Raw genomic sequence first — 18532 nt, 5'->3', positions numbered from 1 at the left:
TAAGTTGTATTAGCCTATAATATTATAAATGACATACCATAATAAACAGTAAATATTATGTAGCTATAATATACAGTAAACATTACTACAATAATATACTTTGTTTTTTGAAGAATCAACGATCACCCCTCACACACAAACACACACACACACACACACACACACACACACACACACACACACACACACACACACACACACACACACACACACACACGCACACACACACACACACACACACGCACACTCACAAAAACATTTAAACGTAATTTAAATTAGTTAAGCAAGCATTTGTTACTGAGAAGGAAAATAAGCAGAAAAAGGCTATAAAACATGGCCAGGGTGGAGGGGAAATTCTTTCAAGGCGATCTTTTGGCCAGGTCATTCTCGTAAAAGAAATTTTAATGAATCTAGATAGTAAGATATTATTATATGGTTGATAGATAGCCTTTATAGATTGAGAGAACATTTAATGACAGCTTTAAGAGGCGCAGTAGAGAGACGGAGCTCACATGCTTCCCGCTCTCAGGAGACGCAGCCCGGACAGCCAAAGTAGGACAGAAACATTCTCTGATCAGTTATATTGACACCTTATACATAGAGTTGTTGTGGTGCTGATATTGTGGACCAGTTTGGAACGTTTCCAAATGGATGAGCCCTAAAACTAACGCCATGTAAAAAAAAAATTAAAATCTTTCATTGGGATAATGTTATAACAAGTGCCGTATTTAACACTGAGTTTTTCATTAGGTCTAACCGGAGCTGATCTGGTATCTGTGTTGAAGGCTGAACCTGGACCTGGTCCGGACTGATACAACCAGGTGCGTTCACTTCATTGTAGGCCTACTGTAATGTCTTTAAGAGCATTTTCTTTTATAAACATACTCTGTTTGGATGCTTTTTATGTGCTCTGGATTAACTAGTGTGGTTGCAAAGTAATCAACACTATTTTAATCATGTTTCTGTTCATAAGGTATTCACAGAAAATCTGTGAATATATATACATATATATATATTTATATCTTGTAACTCTCTACGCCGTCAGTTTTTGAGGTAAAAATACCAAACCCCGACAAATAGTTGAGCATATATATCAGTGCAGTGCACATTTAGAGACCAACCAATTTTTTTATTATAATATTAATATGAAATATGAAAAGTGAAGGATTATGGCGATTTGTATTTATCGTACATACATAAGATATATGAAGGTCTCCAATTACGTTATGTGTTACAGACAATTATGTTTAGAGTTTACTCATGTCGTTTTTGCGTCTCATTCAGGTAATAAAGTATCGCTGCTTAAACATACTTATTCACACAGCTAGAGGCATTTATGCCATAAAGAAATGTACAATAACAGACATATGTGGTGGGTTCTTTTCAGCATTTGGCTGATCATCAGCCGTCTTGGCATGAGGAACCAACAGGAATTTCCTTTCCAAAGTAAAACATTTAGGAACATTCACAAAATGCGTACTATATACGTACTCTTACGCAATCAGTACTAATGAGGCGTTATGAAGCTCTCAGCTAGTGTCCCTTCACCACTGTGGCGTTTTTTCTATGACTGCAAGGCCCTTCAATTAAAAAAATTAAATGGTCAAAAATATACTGTTGTGTTGTGTTAACATTTCATTGACTAGAAATGTATTAGAAAACGTCCATATCAAAGACGAGTTTGTTCAGAATCAGCTGCTTATTGCAGGTCGACTGACTAGATTTCCTTCTCAACATTCCCGTAACGTCACAGTGCATTTGCCTGTTGAAGCTCAGCATCCATCGACATCTATGGGGCTCCATAGAACAGCTTTTTTAGTGCGGTTATGTCCCTCACACGGACGCTCGGCGTCTCTGGGGGTTAACGGAGGAGATGGCTGGCATGGACGGGCTTCTGCTTGATGATTGGATGGTCTGCGAAAGACTGAGTTGCCGTTTGATTGACAGTGATTTTGAACAATTAAAAACATCGCCAGAGCTCTTTAGTCCTCGGTCCAACCGCGGACTAATCGTACATTGCTTTTCATCGTACATTTCATACACTTATACACACAATTCCTTGTTTCTGTTTAACATAATTCCCACATTTACCTTGTTCGAGTTTAATATTGTTTTGGTAGTTGGCCATCGCTTTGATTCAGGGAGCCTGAGGTCTGAACTTCAAGTCCTGTATTCAGATCAGAGTGACAGGGGAAAGCTGTGTGATTTATTGGTGTTCCTTAAAGACATGTAGTTGGACAGTAGGACAAGTAGCCTACTGTATTAGCTGCCCACTAACACCTATATAAAAGCATCCATAAAGTAGCATGCCATGGGACCTTTAAAACACACACACAGATACATAAATATAAAAATATATATATCAACAAACATAAGGAGGTTTTCCTGATATGTCTTGTCTCGTTTGCAGGTCACACCAGGGAATCTGTCCAAATTAACCCAGCAGCAGCCAGATCTCTTCTAACCTGGTTAGCCAGCCAGGAAAGCCAGGAAACTGATTTTTGGCTTTCAGGGTTCCTCCTGCTATCTTCTCAACTCCTCAGAAGATCCTAAAACCATTTGAATTAGTCGGAATTAGTTAACAAGTTAACAAATTGGGTTACAATGACAAATACTTTGAAAGAAAATTTAATTTGGCCGCCCCCTAAGCAGTTGGCAGAAGCTGTTAAGAATGAAAGCAGGAAGAGTATAGAACCTCCATGTACTCTGGACATTTACACTCTTCCTCTGAAAGCCCAGCCCATGAAATTAGTGGGAAGCAAATGCTTTATATTTGGAAAAGACTTGTTTAAACGGAACCGCACCATCATGGTTCTAGGAGAAACTGGGGTGGGGAAGTCCACCCTGGTCAACAGGATGATCAACTACATCTTGGGGGTTACATGGGATGATACCTTTAGATTCAAGTTGGTAGACGAAGGTACGGCCAAGTCTCAGATTCACAGCCAGACCTCTGAAGTCACTGTATACAAGCTCAACCACCGAGAGGGCTTCCAGATCGACTGTTCCCTGACTATTGTGGACACGCCGGGTTTCGGAGACACGGCGGGAGGCGGAGGGAATAACAGCATGATTTTAAAACAGCTACAAAGTCTTTTCTCAGCTCAACATGGAGTCAGCGAGATTGATGCCATCTGCCTTGTGGTCCAAGCGCGTCAGGTTCGGCTTACACCAACACAGAAATACATCTTTGACTCAGTGCTCTCCATATTTGGCAAAGATGTGGCAGAGAACATCCAGATTTTGGTGACATTTGCATGTGAAAAAAAACCTAATGTTCTCGTGGCAATCAAAGAGTCTGGAATCCCCTGTCCTAAAAACAAGGGTGGTTTACCAATTTACTTCAAATTCAATAACGACCAAACTGACGAAGATGACGATGACGATGATGTTGATGAGGATGATGATGCTGCTGATGATAAAGAAGGCGGGGGGGGCTCTTCTGGTCAAAAGAATTGGGACATGGGAACCAAAAACATGAAAAAATTCTTTTCCACTCTAAATGAAATGAATACCAAGAGCTTGACCTTAACCAATGAGGTGCTTAGACAGAGAGCACAGCTGGAGATCTCCATTGAGAATCTCCAGAGGAATATGAATTTGAGCTTAACTAAAATTGAGGAGATTAGGCAAGAGAGGGAAATTCTCCAAACACATGAGGCAGCAATCACAGCCAACGAGACATTTGAGTATGAGGTCAGCGTCACAAAGCCTGTTAAAGTTAAAGCCAAAGAATTATCACTTAACTGTAACAAATGTAATGTCACTTGCCACAAATCATGCAAGGTACAATTTGATACCATGTATTATTGTGAGGCCTTTACCATGGTGGCTACCTGCGTTGAATGTATAGGCAAGTGCTCACTAAAGGCGCATGTACGTGAGAGTTTCTACTGGGGGTCACAGACGCTGAAGGAGAAACGAACCTTCAAGGGGCTGAAAGAAAAGTATGAGATGGCTATGAAGAAAAAAATGTCTGTCGCAGACATCATAAAAAATAAGGAAAAGGAGTACGTCGTCCTACATGAGGAGGTGGTCAGGGTGATAGAGCGCTCAGCCCAGTGTCTCAACACCCTGAGAGCGATCGCTCTGAAGCCCGATCCACTCTCTACAACTGAATATATCAACCTTCTGATAGAGGGGGAGAAGTCAGAGGCCAAGTCTGGCTACCTGGAGCGCGTCAAGGAACTTGGGGACCTGAAGAGAAAAGCCACTATCAAGAGGAAGGTTGCTGGCGGGGCAGGACAGCCAGTGGTTAGTTACAAGCTGTAACTAGATGTTGTCAATTTAACAAATTAACAGAGTAATGACATCGAGAGAAATTTGTTTTTGGTAAAAATGTTTTGTATTTAAATTTTGGCTGGGTAAAATGCATAAAAACACTGATATGTGAATTTATTTTCCTAATTAAAATAGAGGAGTGTTAAGGTAACAAGCTCATTGGAATTTTTTCTGTTGTTCAGTGTACTTTATATGCTTAGCTGCACTCTCCACTCCAGCTGGAACACTGAGTGTATTGACTTGCTGCTTCTTTGTCATATTTTTTTAAGTTATTTGTGCAAATTCTTATCTGTAACACACACATCAGCACATTGGATTATGGCTGTGATGTACTTTCATCATGAGATAAATACATTTCTTATTCTTTTTAAATGCATGGTTTTTTGTGTTCTTTATCAATAGTTTATACATGTAGATGTTATTTTGCCTTCATCTTTGCCTGCTGATGGCACTATGTACAGCACATTGGTCAGAACAAATTGTTTTAAATGTGCTTTTATAAATAAATTGTACTTACTTACTAGATCTTATGGCAATTCATGATGCATTCTTTTTAAGTTTAGGTCCCAGGGAGACCCCAAATGCCTCTTTTGGGTCTCGAATTGAAAAGGTTTGGAACCCCTGTAGGCCTATTAGAGGAGAAGACCAATGCTCCAAAACAATATTTACTTTACTTTATTAAAGCATCATTACGATGACACATCACTTTGACTTTAAGCATTTTTATTGAATTATTGCCCATTGTATATTCTAAAATACAATACCGGATGTGCAATACATGAATGTGGTCATCACAGGTTCTGAGTTATAAACTGATATTAGACCTTCAGTCATTGAGGCGGAAATGATCATGAGAGAGGTTAAAACACCAAGGTACTTCTAGAATATGTAATGTCTGAGGACAATAGGGGACTACATCATTTTTGCTATTTTTAAACAAAACGGCTTATTAAAATAAGTTGAATGTGTTTCTCTTTCCCAACCGTAGAGAGACCGGGTATATTCGTGGTAAAATATTACCGTCGTTCAGACATTTTCCTCTCAGGGTCTTGTGTGATATTACAGCAGGTGGTCCTAACAGATGAGTTCAGTCAGATGGATCTTACCATTGATTTGCTCTAACTTATTATATTCTTTATCTGTGGGAGCTGCGGTGGTAACGGCTACGGCGCTAACTGACTGAATAGTCCTCAGGCTAGCTCCCCCACAAGGAGGCCTGCGATTGGCTCACAGAACTCCCCCTGTTCAGGACACGGCAGTCGGTCCATCGGATAACTCTGCATGTCCCCATATCAATAACATTACAATTCTGGTGTTTTCAGTTAAAATGGGAAACGGCGCCCTCTGCTGCTGAGGTGAAGACAGATGGTAGCGTATGTCAGAAGAAGTAACGATGGTAGGCCGAGATGGCTATAACATTCTAGAATTTTCCCTACAATAATCCAGATGGTTATTTTGGCATGCAAATGTAACAGGTAAATGGATCACTTATATTTTGGTAACCTTTCATTTTCTATTTTGTGGCTATGTGTTTATTTCACCAAAATCTCGTAATGGTGGCTTATAGGCAAGTGGAGCTGTTTGTGTATAAGTGCACCCTTTATTAGATTTCCCCCGGAATAACACTTTAGGTTCTTGTTGAATAATTGAAATACATCTCATCGGAACCATGGACTTATAAAGAAATCGGAACATTGTTTAGATTCCCAAACGTGATTATTTCCTGTTTGCCTTCGTCACTTCCGCAATTCTTTAGATGGGTAAACTCGTTTTCTGTCTAAACACTGCCCGGTGTTTTCCTCTTAGCGCTTATCATATAAACCCCGCTCATCCTGTGGATGTGTTAAATAAAACAAACATCCATCTGAGCTCACTGTTTCTGGTAGAGCATTAATAGCCCCAATACAACCTTGCGTTATGTTAACAATAAATACGATTTTTTTTAGTTTTTCCTTTGGCTATAACTTTGCATCCTGCAAAGGAAGCAATAAAACGTTGTTTTTTCACCGTCCAGTTTGAAGAGCGCATGCGCAACTATGAAAATCACAGATAGCGTATTACGAAGTTTTAGGGTCGCCAGGACCTATCAAGAAAACAGTGGAAAAGTGAATTGCGTGGATTACAGCCCAGATGGCGAGAGTGCGATATCAAGTAGTGACGACGACTCCATCGTGTTGTATGACATCCGAGAGGGAAAGTAAGACTGGGAAAATGGGACTCAAATGTGTTGTCAGATGTTCATCACATGTTGTTTCCGTAGTATTCATACAGGCGTCAACCAAGGCGCGTTTGTTTCAAATGGGAATAAATCATTGAATTTTCTGATGCATTGTTTTTGATCTGAATCCAAATGTGTAGGCCGAATCGGACTCTGTACAGTAAAAAGTACGGAGTGGACCTCATCCGATTCTCTCATCGAGATACGTCCACCGCAGTCTACACCTCCAACAAACTAGACGGTAAAGGAAATATCCAGTATAACCAAAGACCGCACCATTTCAAGTCAACGGCAGTTCAAATAAATGCATACCGTTATAATGTTCCAGCTATTAAACCATCCACCTTGGTGATTTCCAGATACAATCAGATACCTGTGTCTCAATGACAACAAGTTCATATGTTATTTTCCTGGTCACACTGATAGGTAAGCAGAGCCACCCATCACTGTTAATCAGTAAGACTATGGTTTTATGACTTGATACAATTTTACAGATGAATGATTTTATCTGAATATAACATTGTTTGCATTGTTTTTATTATCCATGTATGCTGTCAGAGTTGTGGCTCTTTCAATGTCACCAGTGGACGACACATTTATCTCCGGTTCGTTGGATAAAACGATTAGGATTTGGGATTTGCGTGCTCAAAATTGTCAGGTGAGTGGTTTAGTAACACTTCACATTTCGTCTTAAAATAAAGTAAAATTCAGTACTTATACAGCAGAAAACATATAATGGGATACTATAACATGTGCATTTTAATATAAGTTTTAATATTTCTTCAATTAGCCTAACCCTAACTCAATTCAATTAAACTTGAATGCATTTAGGTAAAAAAAAGAAGAGGCATTCCATTTTTATATTGATTGTTATATACCGGTTCCAATAACTGCTGTTTGATATCTTAAATATGTAAAATATATTGTATAAGACATTGTGTTATTGTATATGTTGTGCATTCCTCTTGCTCTATTACTGTTTGGTAATAGAACAAGAATTAAGCTCATGTTTGAGTGTGTAATGCATGTGTTTCAGGGCGTAACTAATCCATTAGGGAGGACTGTGTGCGCGTTTGACCCTGAAGGGCAGATATTTGCCGCAGGAGTCGAATCGCAAACAATTAAATTGTACGACCTCCGTGCTTTTGACAAGGTAACATGCAAAACGTCATTAATTCTTTTTTTTGTTGCATGAATAGCCTCACATTTACATAGTCTATATATTGGTAACAGTTAAAATCAATGATTGGTTACAGTTCAAACGAAGGTTGTTATTATACCTCTTGAGTGAATCAATCCTTAAGTAATTTCCTATGACCAAATTTTTTTCCCGGTTCAAAAGGGTCCCTTTGCAGCCTTTGAGACCAGGTTTAGTCGTGTCTGTGAGTGGACCGGACTCTCGTTCAGTAGCGACGGCAAGCAGATCCTCGTCTCGACCAATGGCGGTGCCATCTGCATCCTCCACGCTTACAATGGATCCGTGCTACACACCTTCTCTGTAAGAGATCTACAGCAATCAGAGCATTATAGTAAAGCCAAGTATGAAATATAGTAATATAGTATGAAACTTGTTATCGTGTCTTTTATTTATTAAAGGGTTACAACAACAGCAATGGAATACCACTGCAGGCCTGCTTCACTCCGGATTCCCAGTTTGTCATGATTGGTAAGCCCCTGAATTACCTGGCAAATGTATGCTATTTGATAACTGTGCAAAACTAATTTAATTCCTACAAATATTGTGTTTTTGTGCGTCGTGATGGGCAGGCTCGGAAGATGGGAGAGTCCATGTGTGGAGCACCGAGAGTGGTATGAAGGTCGCTGTGCTGGACGGGAAACACGCTGGCCCTATCAACACTCTGCAGTTTAACCCACGCTACATGACATTTGCCAGTGCCTGCACTAACATGGTGAGACCCCGTCGTACGCAAACGTTACACCTCCCTATGCTATTCCTTAAGTACACCCATCGACAAGTGATTCAATTCTTTCTCTGTTATTTTTTTGTTTATTTTCAGACGTTCTGGCTGCCGTGCGTTGATGAAGTTTAGAGCTGTGGAGCTGGGATTTTGTCCCGTCATTTTGCACCTTGAATGCGAACGACACATTTTGATGTGTTGTTGGTTGACTGAAAAACTTGAGCTTTTCCAATATGATTTCAAACCATTTTGTTTAATTTTTTTTTTTATCAGATTTTTGTGTACAGAGTGAAAATATATTTTGTAACGTTTTTGGTTGTTTTCATTATTTAAAAGTGACGATTTAATGTATTCAACTGTGTTTTTATATGAGATTAAAACTTGTGTTTTTCTATTTTGTTAAATTTGTTTTTCTAGATCTTTAAAATAGATTCTTCTACATCATCAGGCATGAGTACAAAAGGTCCATCTGTGAGTTCATTATCCCGTTTTCTTTTGAGTGCGGTTTTTCTAACGATAATAATAGGATTAGTGTTAATGGCGCTTGCTTGTTAATGGTGCTAAACGATTCTACACTTACACTCAGGCTTACTTGATGGATATTGTCCTGGTGGCTCTCTCACCAGTGTCATTGTTGGGACCACCAAAGGCTTACTGACACTAGACTGAATAAACGTTAGTAAAAGTTTTCAAGCTTTTGTCTTTTATTTGAAAAGCTGTTGCTGAAAATAAAGTTTGTGTGGCTGAAGTAGAGGGGGCATGTGTTTAATAATGCATAGCTGCTTGGGTTGTGTACTCACCACTAAGTGAATAATGGATGATTCCCATCACTGATAACCTCACCGGACAGCCACACACTTATCTTTCTCTCACCCCAAGTGAGTGACCCTGGGCGTGTGTGTGTTTGTGTGTGTCTTTGTGAGGTATAGAATAACTTCTTCTGTTGCCTGTTAGACAAACTCCATCCCTTTCCTCGTCTCTTGCTTTCCTCCCCTTTCCCTCTTCCCTTTGTTCAAAGGTCCATTTGTTTATACAATAGCTTAATTTTTCATTGTTGTATAAAGGGAGATATATTTTGTCTCCCACACATTTGTCATGGAAATTTACAACAGAACGTAACTAAAACAACCTACAACAAAACTTAACATACTTTTTTATTTTACCTTTATTATTACTATCATTTGCATGTCATCTCTACGGTTTGCACATGATTTTTAAAGAATACAACCTTTGTTGTCACTCAAAATGTATACTGATGGGTATCCAATAGCCATGACCAGATGGCTTATATCTGAGATCATGACGATGCGTCTGTGTAAGTTGATATTTGATTAAGTGATTTAATATCGTAATAGTACGTGGTCCACAATCATTCCCCATCTAATGCAATAAATAAAAATGTATGCCTACTCAGCATTCATATCATAGTCATTGATTTTCACAAGCCCACTGAACACCCGTCAATGGTGTGGTTATTGATATGCATAGAACTTCAGATCAGTGGTTAAGGTGGCCTATCCCTTGACAGGACTGTTATTACTCATCAGCCACAGTTCCGCAGATCGCATTTCAAGTGTTAGGATTCTCCCGAGTCACCCTCAAGGCGTTTATGTCACCGAAGCGCGTGGGCCCACGTCTGTCTGCTGCCAGTACAGACACTGCCCCCCCTGCAGCGCAACAAGAAGTGCCGACACAGTAGTTCTGGAGTGCTGGAGTGTGAGAGGGAGAGGATTCTGAAGAGGAGAAGCTGACTGCCAAAAGATGTCCCACCAAACTGGAATTAACGGTAAATTACTTTAATTTTGCAGGTTTTATTGTTTTTCTTTTTGTGTGTTCATGTGTGTCATTTTTCTCAAGTTAGCCATGGTTTATAGGTAGTGATAGTGGGTAGTTTCATCATTGCAATGTCATACCGTTTGCTTGATTATTCAGAAGAGCATCCATACCTTTAAATATTTACTTTGATACTAAAACATTTGCAAAGCAATGACGTAAAGGGTTGAATCTGAGTCTACTTGACTTATTTGGAAAAGAACAAGTTTAGAAACCAACATTTGATGGATGCAGTGGAAGCTATTAGCTATAGTTGTACCAATACTCCACAGATAAGGTTATTTTATTAGGACATTGGTGTAATTGGAGCGCGAAAGAGAGGGCTGGAGGAAGCATAGCTCTCTCACCTGTCCTTACATCATTAATGAGACCACTGAGTTTGGTAACCATGGGGAGAGAGAAGGAGAAACAAAAGCAAGTTTTTTTTCTCTTGTGTTCTGTAATATCCGTTTAGAAGAAAATGCGAATCATATCCAAGATCCTCAAAGAGGAACAAATGAAGCAGCTTCACGTCGATTCTGACGTATAAACAGTCCTTATCTGTGTCGCACCAGGCGATAGCGTGACTGGTTGGCCTCAGATCAAATGTTCTCCCTGGACTGTAGTCTCAGGTTCTTACTTAAGAAACTCTGTCTCTAGCTATACCTCCCTGTCTTTAGTTTTGACTTGTGTGCCTTATATCTGGTTACTTCAGCAACATCTGAGCTCAAAGAGTTTCTGGCCAGGGCAAGGGGAGGCCCCATCAGAATAATGAAGATCATCATCAGAAATGGTACTCAGCTTTTTCTTTTATCACACTCAAAAGTTAAACGGTGTCATGACTCTGTGTAAAGTTTGAGGCGTAAGCCCTGTGGTGAATAACAGGGTGCTTGTTCTCGTCTCCAGAGGAACTGGTGCTTGGTTCCTACAGAGAGCCGACACAGAGCTGGGACAAGGACTTCGACAGCATGCTGCTCCCCCTGCTAGGGGCTGGGGACCCTTGCTTCATCCTCTACCGCCTCGATACCCAGAATGCACATGGATATGAATGGGTTTTCATGGCTTGGTCCCCGGACTCATCACCAGTATGTGAATTAATGTTGCTTACTGACTTGATGATTATTTATTTAAGATGGATTTGGCAGGGACAGTACACATCAATCAAGATTTAATTTCACAGTTGTTTAACAATAGGTCAGACTTTGTACATTACATTATATTAAGAAACATTGATGGTACAGCAGCAGAGTTCGTACAGGAGCTGGTGGTCTAGTTATGGGTACAGTTCTGGTGTTTATCCGTTTTTCACGTATTTCAGATGAAGATGATGAAGTGACAGTCTTGTTGCATTTCTTCTGTGCTCTCGACCACGACAGGTGAGGCAGAAGATGGTTTACGCAGCTACCAGAGCCACACTGAAGAAAGAGTTTGGAGGAGGTCACATCAAAGATGAAATGTTTGGTACAATCGAGGTTTGTGAAACACATCCATCCATAAACGTACTATCCATCCATCAACACATTCCGAATCCACATCCGTTCTTCCATCTGTCCATCCTTCAGTCCATCCTTCAGTCCATCCATCTGTTTGCCTGTCCAATCTTTGAAGAATTGTTTTGTTATTTTGAAAACGATTTTTGTGTTGCTTGTTCTGTTTCTCTGGTCGCAGGACGACCTGTGCTTCCAGGGGTACCTGCGGCACATGGCCTCCTGTTCTTCACCTGCACCCCTCACACTAGCCGAGCAGGAGTTGCAGAGACTTAAAGCCACAGAGGTACGCTAAATGCACAGAGACTATAATAGGGCAAGTACATCACGTTGTAAGACTGTGACATCCTAAATCAACGTAAATGTAATTTAACCTTAGCTGTTACTTTGTTTTGCCATGTCCCGCATGAGAGAAAGGGTGGCCGTTTCAAACACAGCATTTAAGTCTCCCTATATTGATCAATCCTTTCACGAATAAGTACTGAACGATGACCAAAAAGCATTACGGTGCAGCTATCTCTCAATCCTATCCTATGCTTCCAAAATGCACCGGAAAATGACTTTCACTGCATTTGACGTAGCGATGTACAAACCCTATACACGGACACTACTATACTCAGCTCCAACAAGATACCCGTTGTCTATGTAGCCCACACTCTAGGATGCTTTATTAACCATGCATGACCTTTCTCTGTTCCTTTCAGGACAAAGTTGTCTGGGTGAGTTGAAACTCTTCGTTTGAACGTCTTGTGTTTAATGAGAATTAGAGAGCCATAATGTGCGGGAGAGTGAGGGAGATTAAAAACACCTTGTTCATCCTATCCACAGGATGAACGCCGGCGAATCACTCCGACTGGACGGGCTAAGGTATGCAGCCATCTCTGATCGTCCAATGGGCTTAAGGCGGTGATATTTGACGTCTCCCCCTTATGATTGGTTAAGAGTGTTTTCCCTTCACTGCTTGCAGGTGACCATGGAATTTGGCCTAGACAAAAGGCCACAGACTCTTCAAGGTCTGGCGTTCCCCCTACAAGAAGAGGCCAAAGGTGCTCTGAGGCAGCTCAAGCAGAAGCGCATCAACTACATCCAACTGGTGAGCTGTGCACTCATACACAACAACTACATCCAACTGGTGAGCCGTGCACTCATACACAACAACTACATCCAACTGGTGAGCCGTGCACTCATTCACAACAACTACATCCAACTGGTGAGCTGTGCACTCATTCACAACAACTACACACAAATGGTGAGCTGTGCAGTCTTTTACTTATTCAGTCCATGAGTCAAAGCCCATCAAACAACCAGCTGTTTAAAGTATAAATATATAGAATATAGAGTAAAAAGTAAGTTGTTTTAAAATAAGTATTAAAATAACTATTTTACTTTTTCATTTGTCAACATTTTTTATGATCACGTATACCTTAATTTAAAATGAGGGTTACAGGGGCAGAAGTTGAAAGTATTCCCCAGTAATTTAGCACCACTTAACATTGAAATTAGCAACCATTCAAATAGGCACAATGAAAGCATGGCGACGACACAAGTTATGTCTGCACTTCTGCACCTGTGTACAAGATAGCAGCACTTTCAATTTTTGAACCGTGATAATCTTCCATCACTGCCATTGATTGATTGATAGCAATGCTGATTAAAATAAATACATTGCTTGTTTAGGTTGTTCTTTCGAAGTATTGCATGAACTGTAGTGACTGGTTGTACACGTTCCAGAGGTTGGATGTAGAGAGGGAGACGATTGAGCTGGTACACACCAACCCCACAGAGACCAGAGAGCTTCCCTACAGGATTCCCACAGACTCCCCCAGATACCATTTCTTCGTCTTCAAACACTCCCACCAGGACCAGCTCCAGGAGGCCTTGGGTAACCCAGAGTGTGTGTCTGTGTGTGTGTGTCTGTGTGTGTGTATGTGTGCGTTTGTGTGCTTTTGTGCAAATATACGTGCGTGTACGTAGAACTAGGATACAATTGGAGATATTGCATGCAATTGGAGCTATGGCATGATGTGATGTGCTTTCCTTATAGGTGATCCTTTGTCCATTTAAAGTAGTGTGCATTACTCTCTTTATGGTGGCAAATCAACAGGTCTTTACACAAATGTCTTACTTTTCTTTCAGTGTTTATCTACTCAATGCCTGGGTACAGCTGCAGTATCAAGGAACGGATGTTGTATTCCAGCTGTAAGAACAGACTACTCGATGAGGTGGAGCGAGACTACCAGCTGGAGGTCACCAAAAAGGTGCAGGGCGGCCTGTTACACAACACGGAACACGGAAAGCACAACATTTCACCGAAATGATCTCCAGTGACATCACATTATTTACAAATGTAAATTATATGATATGTTTTGAGAGCATTGTGTGTGTGTGTGTGTGTGTGTGTGTGTGTGTGTGTGTGTGTGTGTGTGTGTGTGTGTGTGTGTGTGTGTGTGTGTGTGTGTGTGTGTGTGTGTGTGTGTGTGTGTTGGTCTATGTGTTTATGTATGTGCGCGCGCGCGTGTGTGTGTGTGTGTGTAGATGGAGATCGACAGTGGGGACGGACTGACAGAAGACTTCCTGTATGAGGAGGTGCACCCCATGGAGCACACCCTGAAGCAGGCCTTCTCCAAACCCCGAGGACCGGGGGGGAAGCGGGGCAACAAGAGGCTCATCAAGGGGGCAGAAGAGAACGGGGACGACAGCTAGACATGCATACAAGGATACACACGAGCCAGCGGACCAGTGTATCAAGAACTGCTTTTTTCTTCCTTCCTCCTTCTTACTGTCTACTTTATGTCATCTCATAGACCAGAAGAGAATAGTTTTAAGCTCTCTGTATACGTATTCTATCTCTGTAACGTGGATATGGAGACGTTAAAGTAATGACCAACACTAATTTGCGATGCCATCTATAGTTGCACTCAGGATCCTCAGAGAATGATAGGTTTACATCGGAGATGCTTTGGAACCGTTCATTGTCACATAAGTATAACTCACGATATTTATATAAAGTTAAGGATTAAGGCCAACTAGTGCTAACAATTGACAACTTGGAAGAGACCGACAAATAGTCCTAACTCAAATTTTTCTGAAAACTTGATTCTATTAATAGTCTTGTTATATTTTTACCATTCATGGAAAGAAATAATTATATTGCATGTGTTCTTAGAAATAGTAACAAGGAAGTTTCTATTAACTGTAAACATTACAGTTTAGTATTTTTTCAAGCCAAGGATACTCTATATGAAGTCAGGCAGGTTAATAATGGAACTTCACAAGATACTCAAGAAATGCCTGTTTGTATTTTGCTATGTAGACAGTGACTGTGATATCTTATATTTCATACTTAGAAGCCAACTCTAACCTGGTGGTCTCTGTATCACATGTGATTGTTTTGGATCTCTCACCCAAACCAGGCCTGAATAAACTCAGCTGAGTGCTGCTGTTTTACACAATGCTCACCTTTTTTCTTGAGGGAAGTTATTAACACATTATACTACGAAGCGTCTATAAATACATTATACTACCAGACAACAATAGAATGGATGAGAGATCTCCAAACCAGATGATAATAGAGTGAAGATTTAGGATCCTAATCCCCCTCTAGAAGCATTTCTTTGTGCGATACAGGGCAATGTGAGAAGTGATCTTTTACGAGTCAGCTCCATATTCAGCTGGTGCAGCATTCACTTTAATGGCTGACAGGGTTTTGCACAATCACCCTTTAGTGTTCTCTTTTGCAATCATATAGGTTTCGTTTGAAACGTAATATATACATCATCAAAATGCACCAGCAGAATAATGAAGTGAGAAGAAGTGGATTATAGCATTCAAAGCCTCTTAGCAGGATTAGAGCAAGAAGAACCATTGCCACACTGCACCACACCAGTAGTTCGATTTCTTTCTTGAACGTGATACTTCTCTTTTATTACTTATAAAATATATGTTTTATAAAGATTAATCTACTTATTTTAGGACTTCAGTCGCCTTACAGTTTTATATTAATTAATAAATTAAAATATATAAATTAAAATAAATTGATGACAAAAAACAAGGAAAAGACAAAGAAACGACTAAAGAAAGAAAAACATTTTCTATTTTGCAATTGTTAGTCTTCAGATATTAAATTGAAAACAGAAAGAAGTTATGTAGAACAAAAAAATAAAATTGATGGATTTTTGATGATTATTCGTATAATTCTTTTTTTCTTATTTTGTTATTATTGTTATTATTACATTTGAAAGAGTAGCCTCGAGTCTACAGTCTGATAAGTTGCCGACATAGGGTTAGCTTGTTCTCCAGCCTCCACGTTCACCCCACCCAACCCCAGCCTCCCACACCACCCGCCCCCAGCCTCCCTCCCACACCACCCGCCCCCAAGCAAACCCAAGAACAGGCAGTCTCGCAGTTATTCAGCGACGAAGAAGGCCAGTCAAATATATCAGGAAATTATATTGCTTTAAAACCCATTAGTAGGTAAGAACTGTATTTCACGCCATTGGGCGATCCATAATACAAAGTCGACGCGAGGAGTCGACTCGTCTCCGCCGCAGTAAACTGATGATTCTACGAGCTTTTCAGCGCGAGCCGCCTAGCCTCTGAGCTACATTCTGCTCCACTTCCGTCTTGCTAGCTGCGTTAGCCGAGCCTTGCGATCGAAATGTCGAAATGTATCGTCGGGATCATCCCGGGTGTATCTGATCGTTTAGTCACAAAACATGTGTCAACATTGGGTCGTATTAGTGCCAAACTCGTACCGTGGGCAACACCGTTAACATTTAGTGCACGACAATGTTGTCTAAAAACCTGGCAAAGATGTCCACTGCTAACAAGCTATCGTTAGCGCAGTCTTTGGTAAACAACATCCTCCTCGGGAGGTAAAATAGAGGCAATGATGGCGTAACGTTGGTCATTCTGTCCCAATGAAACATGATGGACAAACCATGTCCTTGTTTATGACTTGTTACGTGTGTTGTGATTGAACTGTGTGCAGTGCAAGGACTGATTGACCCAATCGTTTAACCGATAATCTGTTAACCAATCGTTACCCTAATGATGTGTCGAGGTGACCCTCTGTCTGAAAACGTCCATCTGTGCTGATGTCTGGCTTCCCAAACAAATTAATAGCATAGACTTAAATTAGAGTCGCCTGAGGAATCGTTGTTTGTAACATGAGGGGTGGCAGTTGTTTTTTTTAAATTAATAAATAGCCCTCAATTTACTGTATTTTGTATTGGCTTGAATAAAACCTCCCTACATAACCTTTTTTATTTTTCCTCTTTCCCAATTAAGTTATGGCAGCAATTCGAAAAAAGCTGGTCATAGTGGGGGATGGAGCCTGTGGAAAAACATGTCTGCTCATAGTGTTCAGTAAGGACCAGTTCCCAGAGGTCTATGTACCCACTGTGTTCGAGAACTATGTTGCTGACATTGAGGTGGATAGCAAACAGGTATGGATGACTTCCTTTCAATCATGTCTCTTCTCGATTGGTTTAATTTTAATTTTAATGTATCATTAATATGTTAAAACACATCAGTGCTTGGATTTATTCATGCATTTGATAAATAACTTTTCTAGGGATCGGCTTTGTATAATATTTTCACTTTTTACATGCAGGTTGAGCTGGCTCTTTGGGATACAGCCGGTCAAGAGGACTACGACAGATTGCGTCCACTTTCCTACCCAGATACTGATGTCATTCTCATGTGTTTCTCCATCGATAGCCCCGACAGTCTTGGTAAGGAAGAGCACCCATCTCAAGAGGATCAATTGAGTGGAGGGATGACCAAAGAAGAACATATATATTGTTTGATTGATAGAAGCTTAATCCCTATAGAAGCAGGGCTACTTAAGGAGCCTGAAATTTCATTACGAATGTGGAAATTATAGTGATTAATTAACATCAGTACACTTAAGAAAAAATGAATGAATTTAGAAAATAGCAGAGGTTGCGAACAACCTCTTCACTTCTGAAGTTTGTGTCGATTGTCGCTAAAATTTCTGCGTTTCCTTCTTCCTCTCAGAGAACATCCCCGAGAAGTGGACCCCCGAGGTCAAACACTTCTGCCCCAACGTTCCAATTATCCTGGTGGGGAACAAGAAAGACCTGCGCAACGACGAGCACACCCGCCGGGAGCTTGCCAAGATGAAGCAGGTAAACATCGTAAAAGTGCCCAGAAAGTTGCGTTTTTACGTTCAAACGTACATAGATGCACATCGAGTAATCAGTTAGTAGTTAGTTACTCTAACATGTCTCTTCCCACCGATAGGAGCCCGTGAAACCGGAGGAAGGCCGTGACATGGCCAACAAGATCAGTGCCTTCGGATATATGGAGTGCTCTGCGAAAACAAAGGATGGCGTGAGGGAAGTGTTTGAGATGGCCACCAGGGCGGCGCTACAGGCCCGGCGGGGCAAGAAGAGCAACAAGTGTCTTCTGCTGTAGAGGGGCCACTGCTTCCTGACGTGGGAGCGTGGAGGGGGAGCAACGCGAGAGAGGAACCAACGGACCACCCCCCCCCACCCCCTGCCACCTACGACCGACCCAAACACATCCACACATGAGACTGTGCTCACCCGTTTTTACTAAAGGTGTAATTCTTTTTATTTTCTGTCTAAGGCAAGTAGTTTTGTCAGTATTCAACTTTGAGGTCATGAGAAATACTTCTTTTTTTTTTGTACTTTTAACCTGAGTCATTTTGCCATATTGAAAGCAACCTTCTTTACAATTACCATGCTATCCAAGAGGTCAGCCAGGGGACCTATGGTGTCATACCTGCCAACAGCATAAAGTGCTTAAGCCCTTCCTGCTGCTCTAAA

At 40.8% G+C, this 18532-nt stretch overlaps 3 protein-coding genes across 3 annotated transcripts; all 3 read left to right on the top strand.

Annotated features, from left to right (window-relative positions):
* Positions 1-6130: 6130 nt before the first annotated feature.
* On the top strand, positions 6131-9102 carry LOC130402158 (WD repeat-containing protein 82-like). Its single transcript, XM_056606287.1, has 9 exons — positions 6131-6478; positions 6640-6740; positions 6859-6925; positions 7058-7157; positions 7536-7652; positions 7842-7997; positions 8096-8165; positions 8267-8409; positions 8518-9102. Exons 1-9 carry the CDS (start codon positions 6318-6320, stop codon positions 8548-8550), a joined length of 948 nt encoding a protein of 315 aa, XP_056462262.1. The 5' UTR covers positions 6131-6317; the 3' UTR covers positions 8551-9102.
* Positions 9103-9640: 538 nt separating this feature from the next.
* On the top strand, positions 9641-15161 carry LOC130402152 (twinfilin-2-like). Its single transcript, XM_056606281.1, has 11 exons — positions 9641-10204; positions 10946-11023; positions 11137-11315; positions 11607-11702; positions 11899-12003; positions 12422-12436; positions 12546-12584; positions 12685-12810; positions 13449-13599; positions 13854-13975; positions 14253-15161. Exons 1-11 carry the CDS (start codon positions 10180-10182, stop codon positions 14418-14420), a joined length of 1104 nt encoding a protein of 367 aa, XP_056462256.1. The 5' UTR covers positions 9641-10179; the 3' UTR covers positions 14421-15161.
* Positions 15162-16085: 924 nt separating this feature from the next.
* LOC130402167 (rho-related GTP-binding protein RhoA-B) lies at positions 16086-18262 on the top strand. Its single transcript, XM_056606296.1, has 5 exons — positions 16086-16190; positions 17007-17164; positions 17332-17452; positions 17739-17869; positions 17985-18262. The coding sequence occupies exons 2-5, from the start codon at positions 17009-17011 to the stop codon at positions 18156-18158; spliced, it is 582 nt and encodes a 193-aa protein (XP_056462271.1). The 5' UTR covers positions 16086-16190; positions 17007-17008; the 3' UTR covers positions 18159-18262.
* The last annotated feature ends 270 nt before the right edge of the window (positions 18263-18532 follow it).

This window comes from Gadus chalcogrammus, chromosome 13 (genome assembly GCF_026213295.1).
Source record: "Gadus chalcogrammus isolate NIFS_2021 chromosome 13, NIFS_Gcha_1.0, whole genome shotgun sequence".
NCBI lineage: Eukaryota > Metazoa > Chordata > Actinopteri > Gadiformes > Gadidae > Gadus > Gadus chalcogrammus.
The sequence above is the reverse complement of the archived record's forward strand: the minus strand, read 5'-3'. Positions and strand labels throughout refer to the sequence as shown.

Bases quoted from the DNA above. Each gene is read 5' to 3' on its own strand.
- LOC130402152 (XM_056606281.1), top strand. From the start codon at position 10,180: ATGTCCCACCAAACTGGAATTAACG. The intron at 13,600-13,853 runs GTAACCCAGAGT...CTTTTCTTTCAG, and splicing joins CCAGCTCCAGGAGGCCTTGG to TGTTTATCTACTCAATGCCT. The intron at 13,976-14,252 runs GTGCAGGGCGGC...GTGTGTGTGTAG, and splicing joins AGCTGGAGGTCACCAAAAAG to ATGGAGATCGACAGTGGGGA.
- LOC130402158 (XM_056606287.1), top strand. From the start codon at position 6,318: ATGAAAATCACAGATAGCGTATTACGAAGTTTTAGGGTCGCCAGGACC. The intron at 7,158-7,535 runs GTGAGTGGTTTA...CATGTGTTTCAG, and splicing joins TGCGTGCTCAAAATTGTCAG to GGCGTAACTAATCCATTAGG. The intron at 8,410-8,517 runs GTGAGACCCCGT...GTTTATTTTCAG, and splicing joins CCAGTGCCTGCACTAACATG to ACGTTCTGGCTGCCGTGCGT.
- LOC130402167 (XM_056606296.1), top strand. From the start codon at position 17,009: ATGGCAGCAATTCGAAAAAAGCTGGTCATAGTGGGGGATGGAGCCTGT. The intron at 17,453-17,738 runs GTAAGGAAGAGC...TCTTCCTCTCAG, and splicing joins CGATAGCCCCGACAGTCTTG to AGAACATCCCCGAGAAGTGG. The intron at 17,870-17,984 runs GTAAACATCGTA...TCCCACCGATAG, and splicing joins AGCTTGCCAAGATGAAGCAG to GAGCCCGTGAAACCGGAGGA.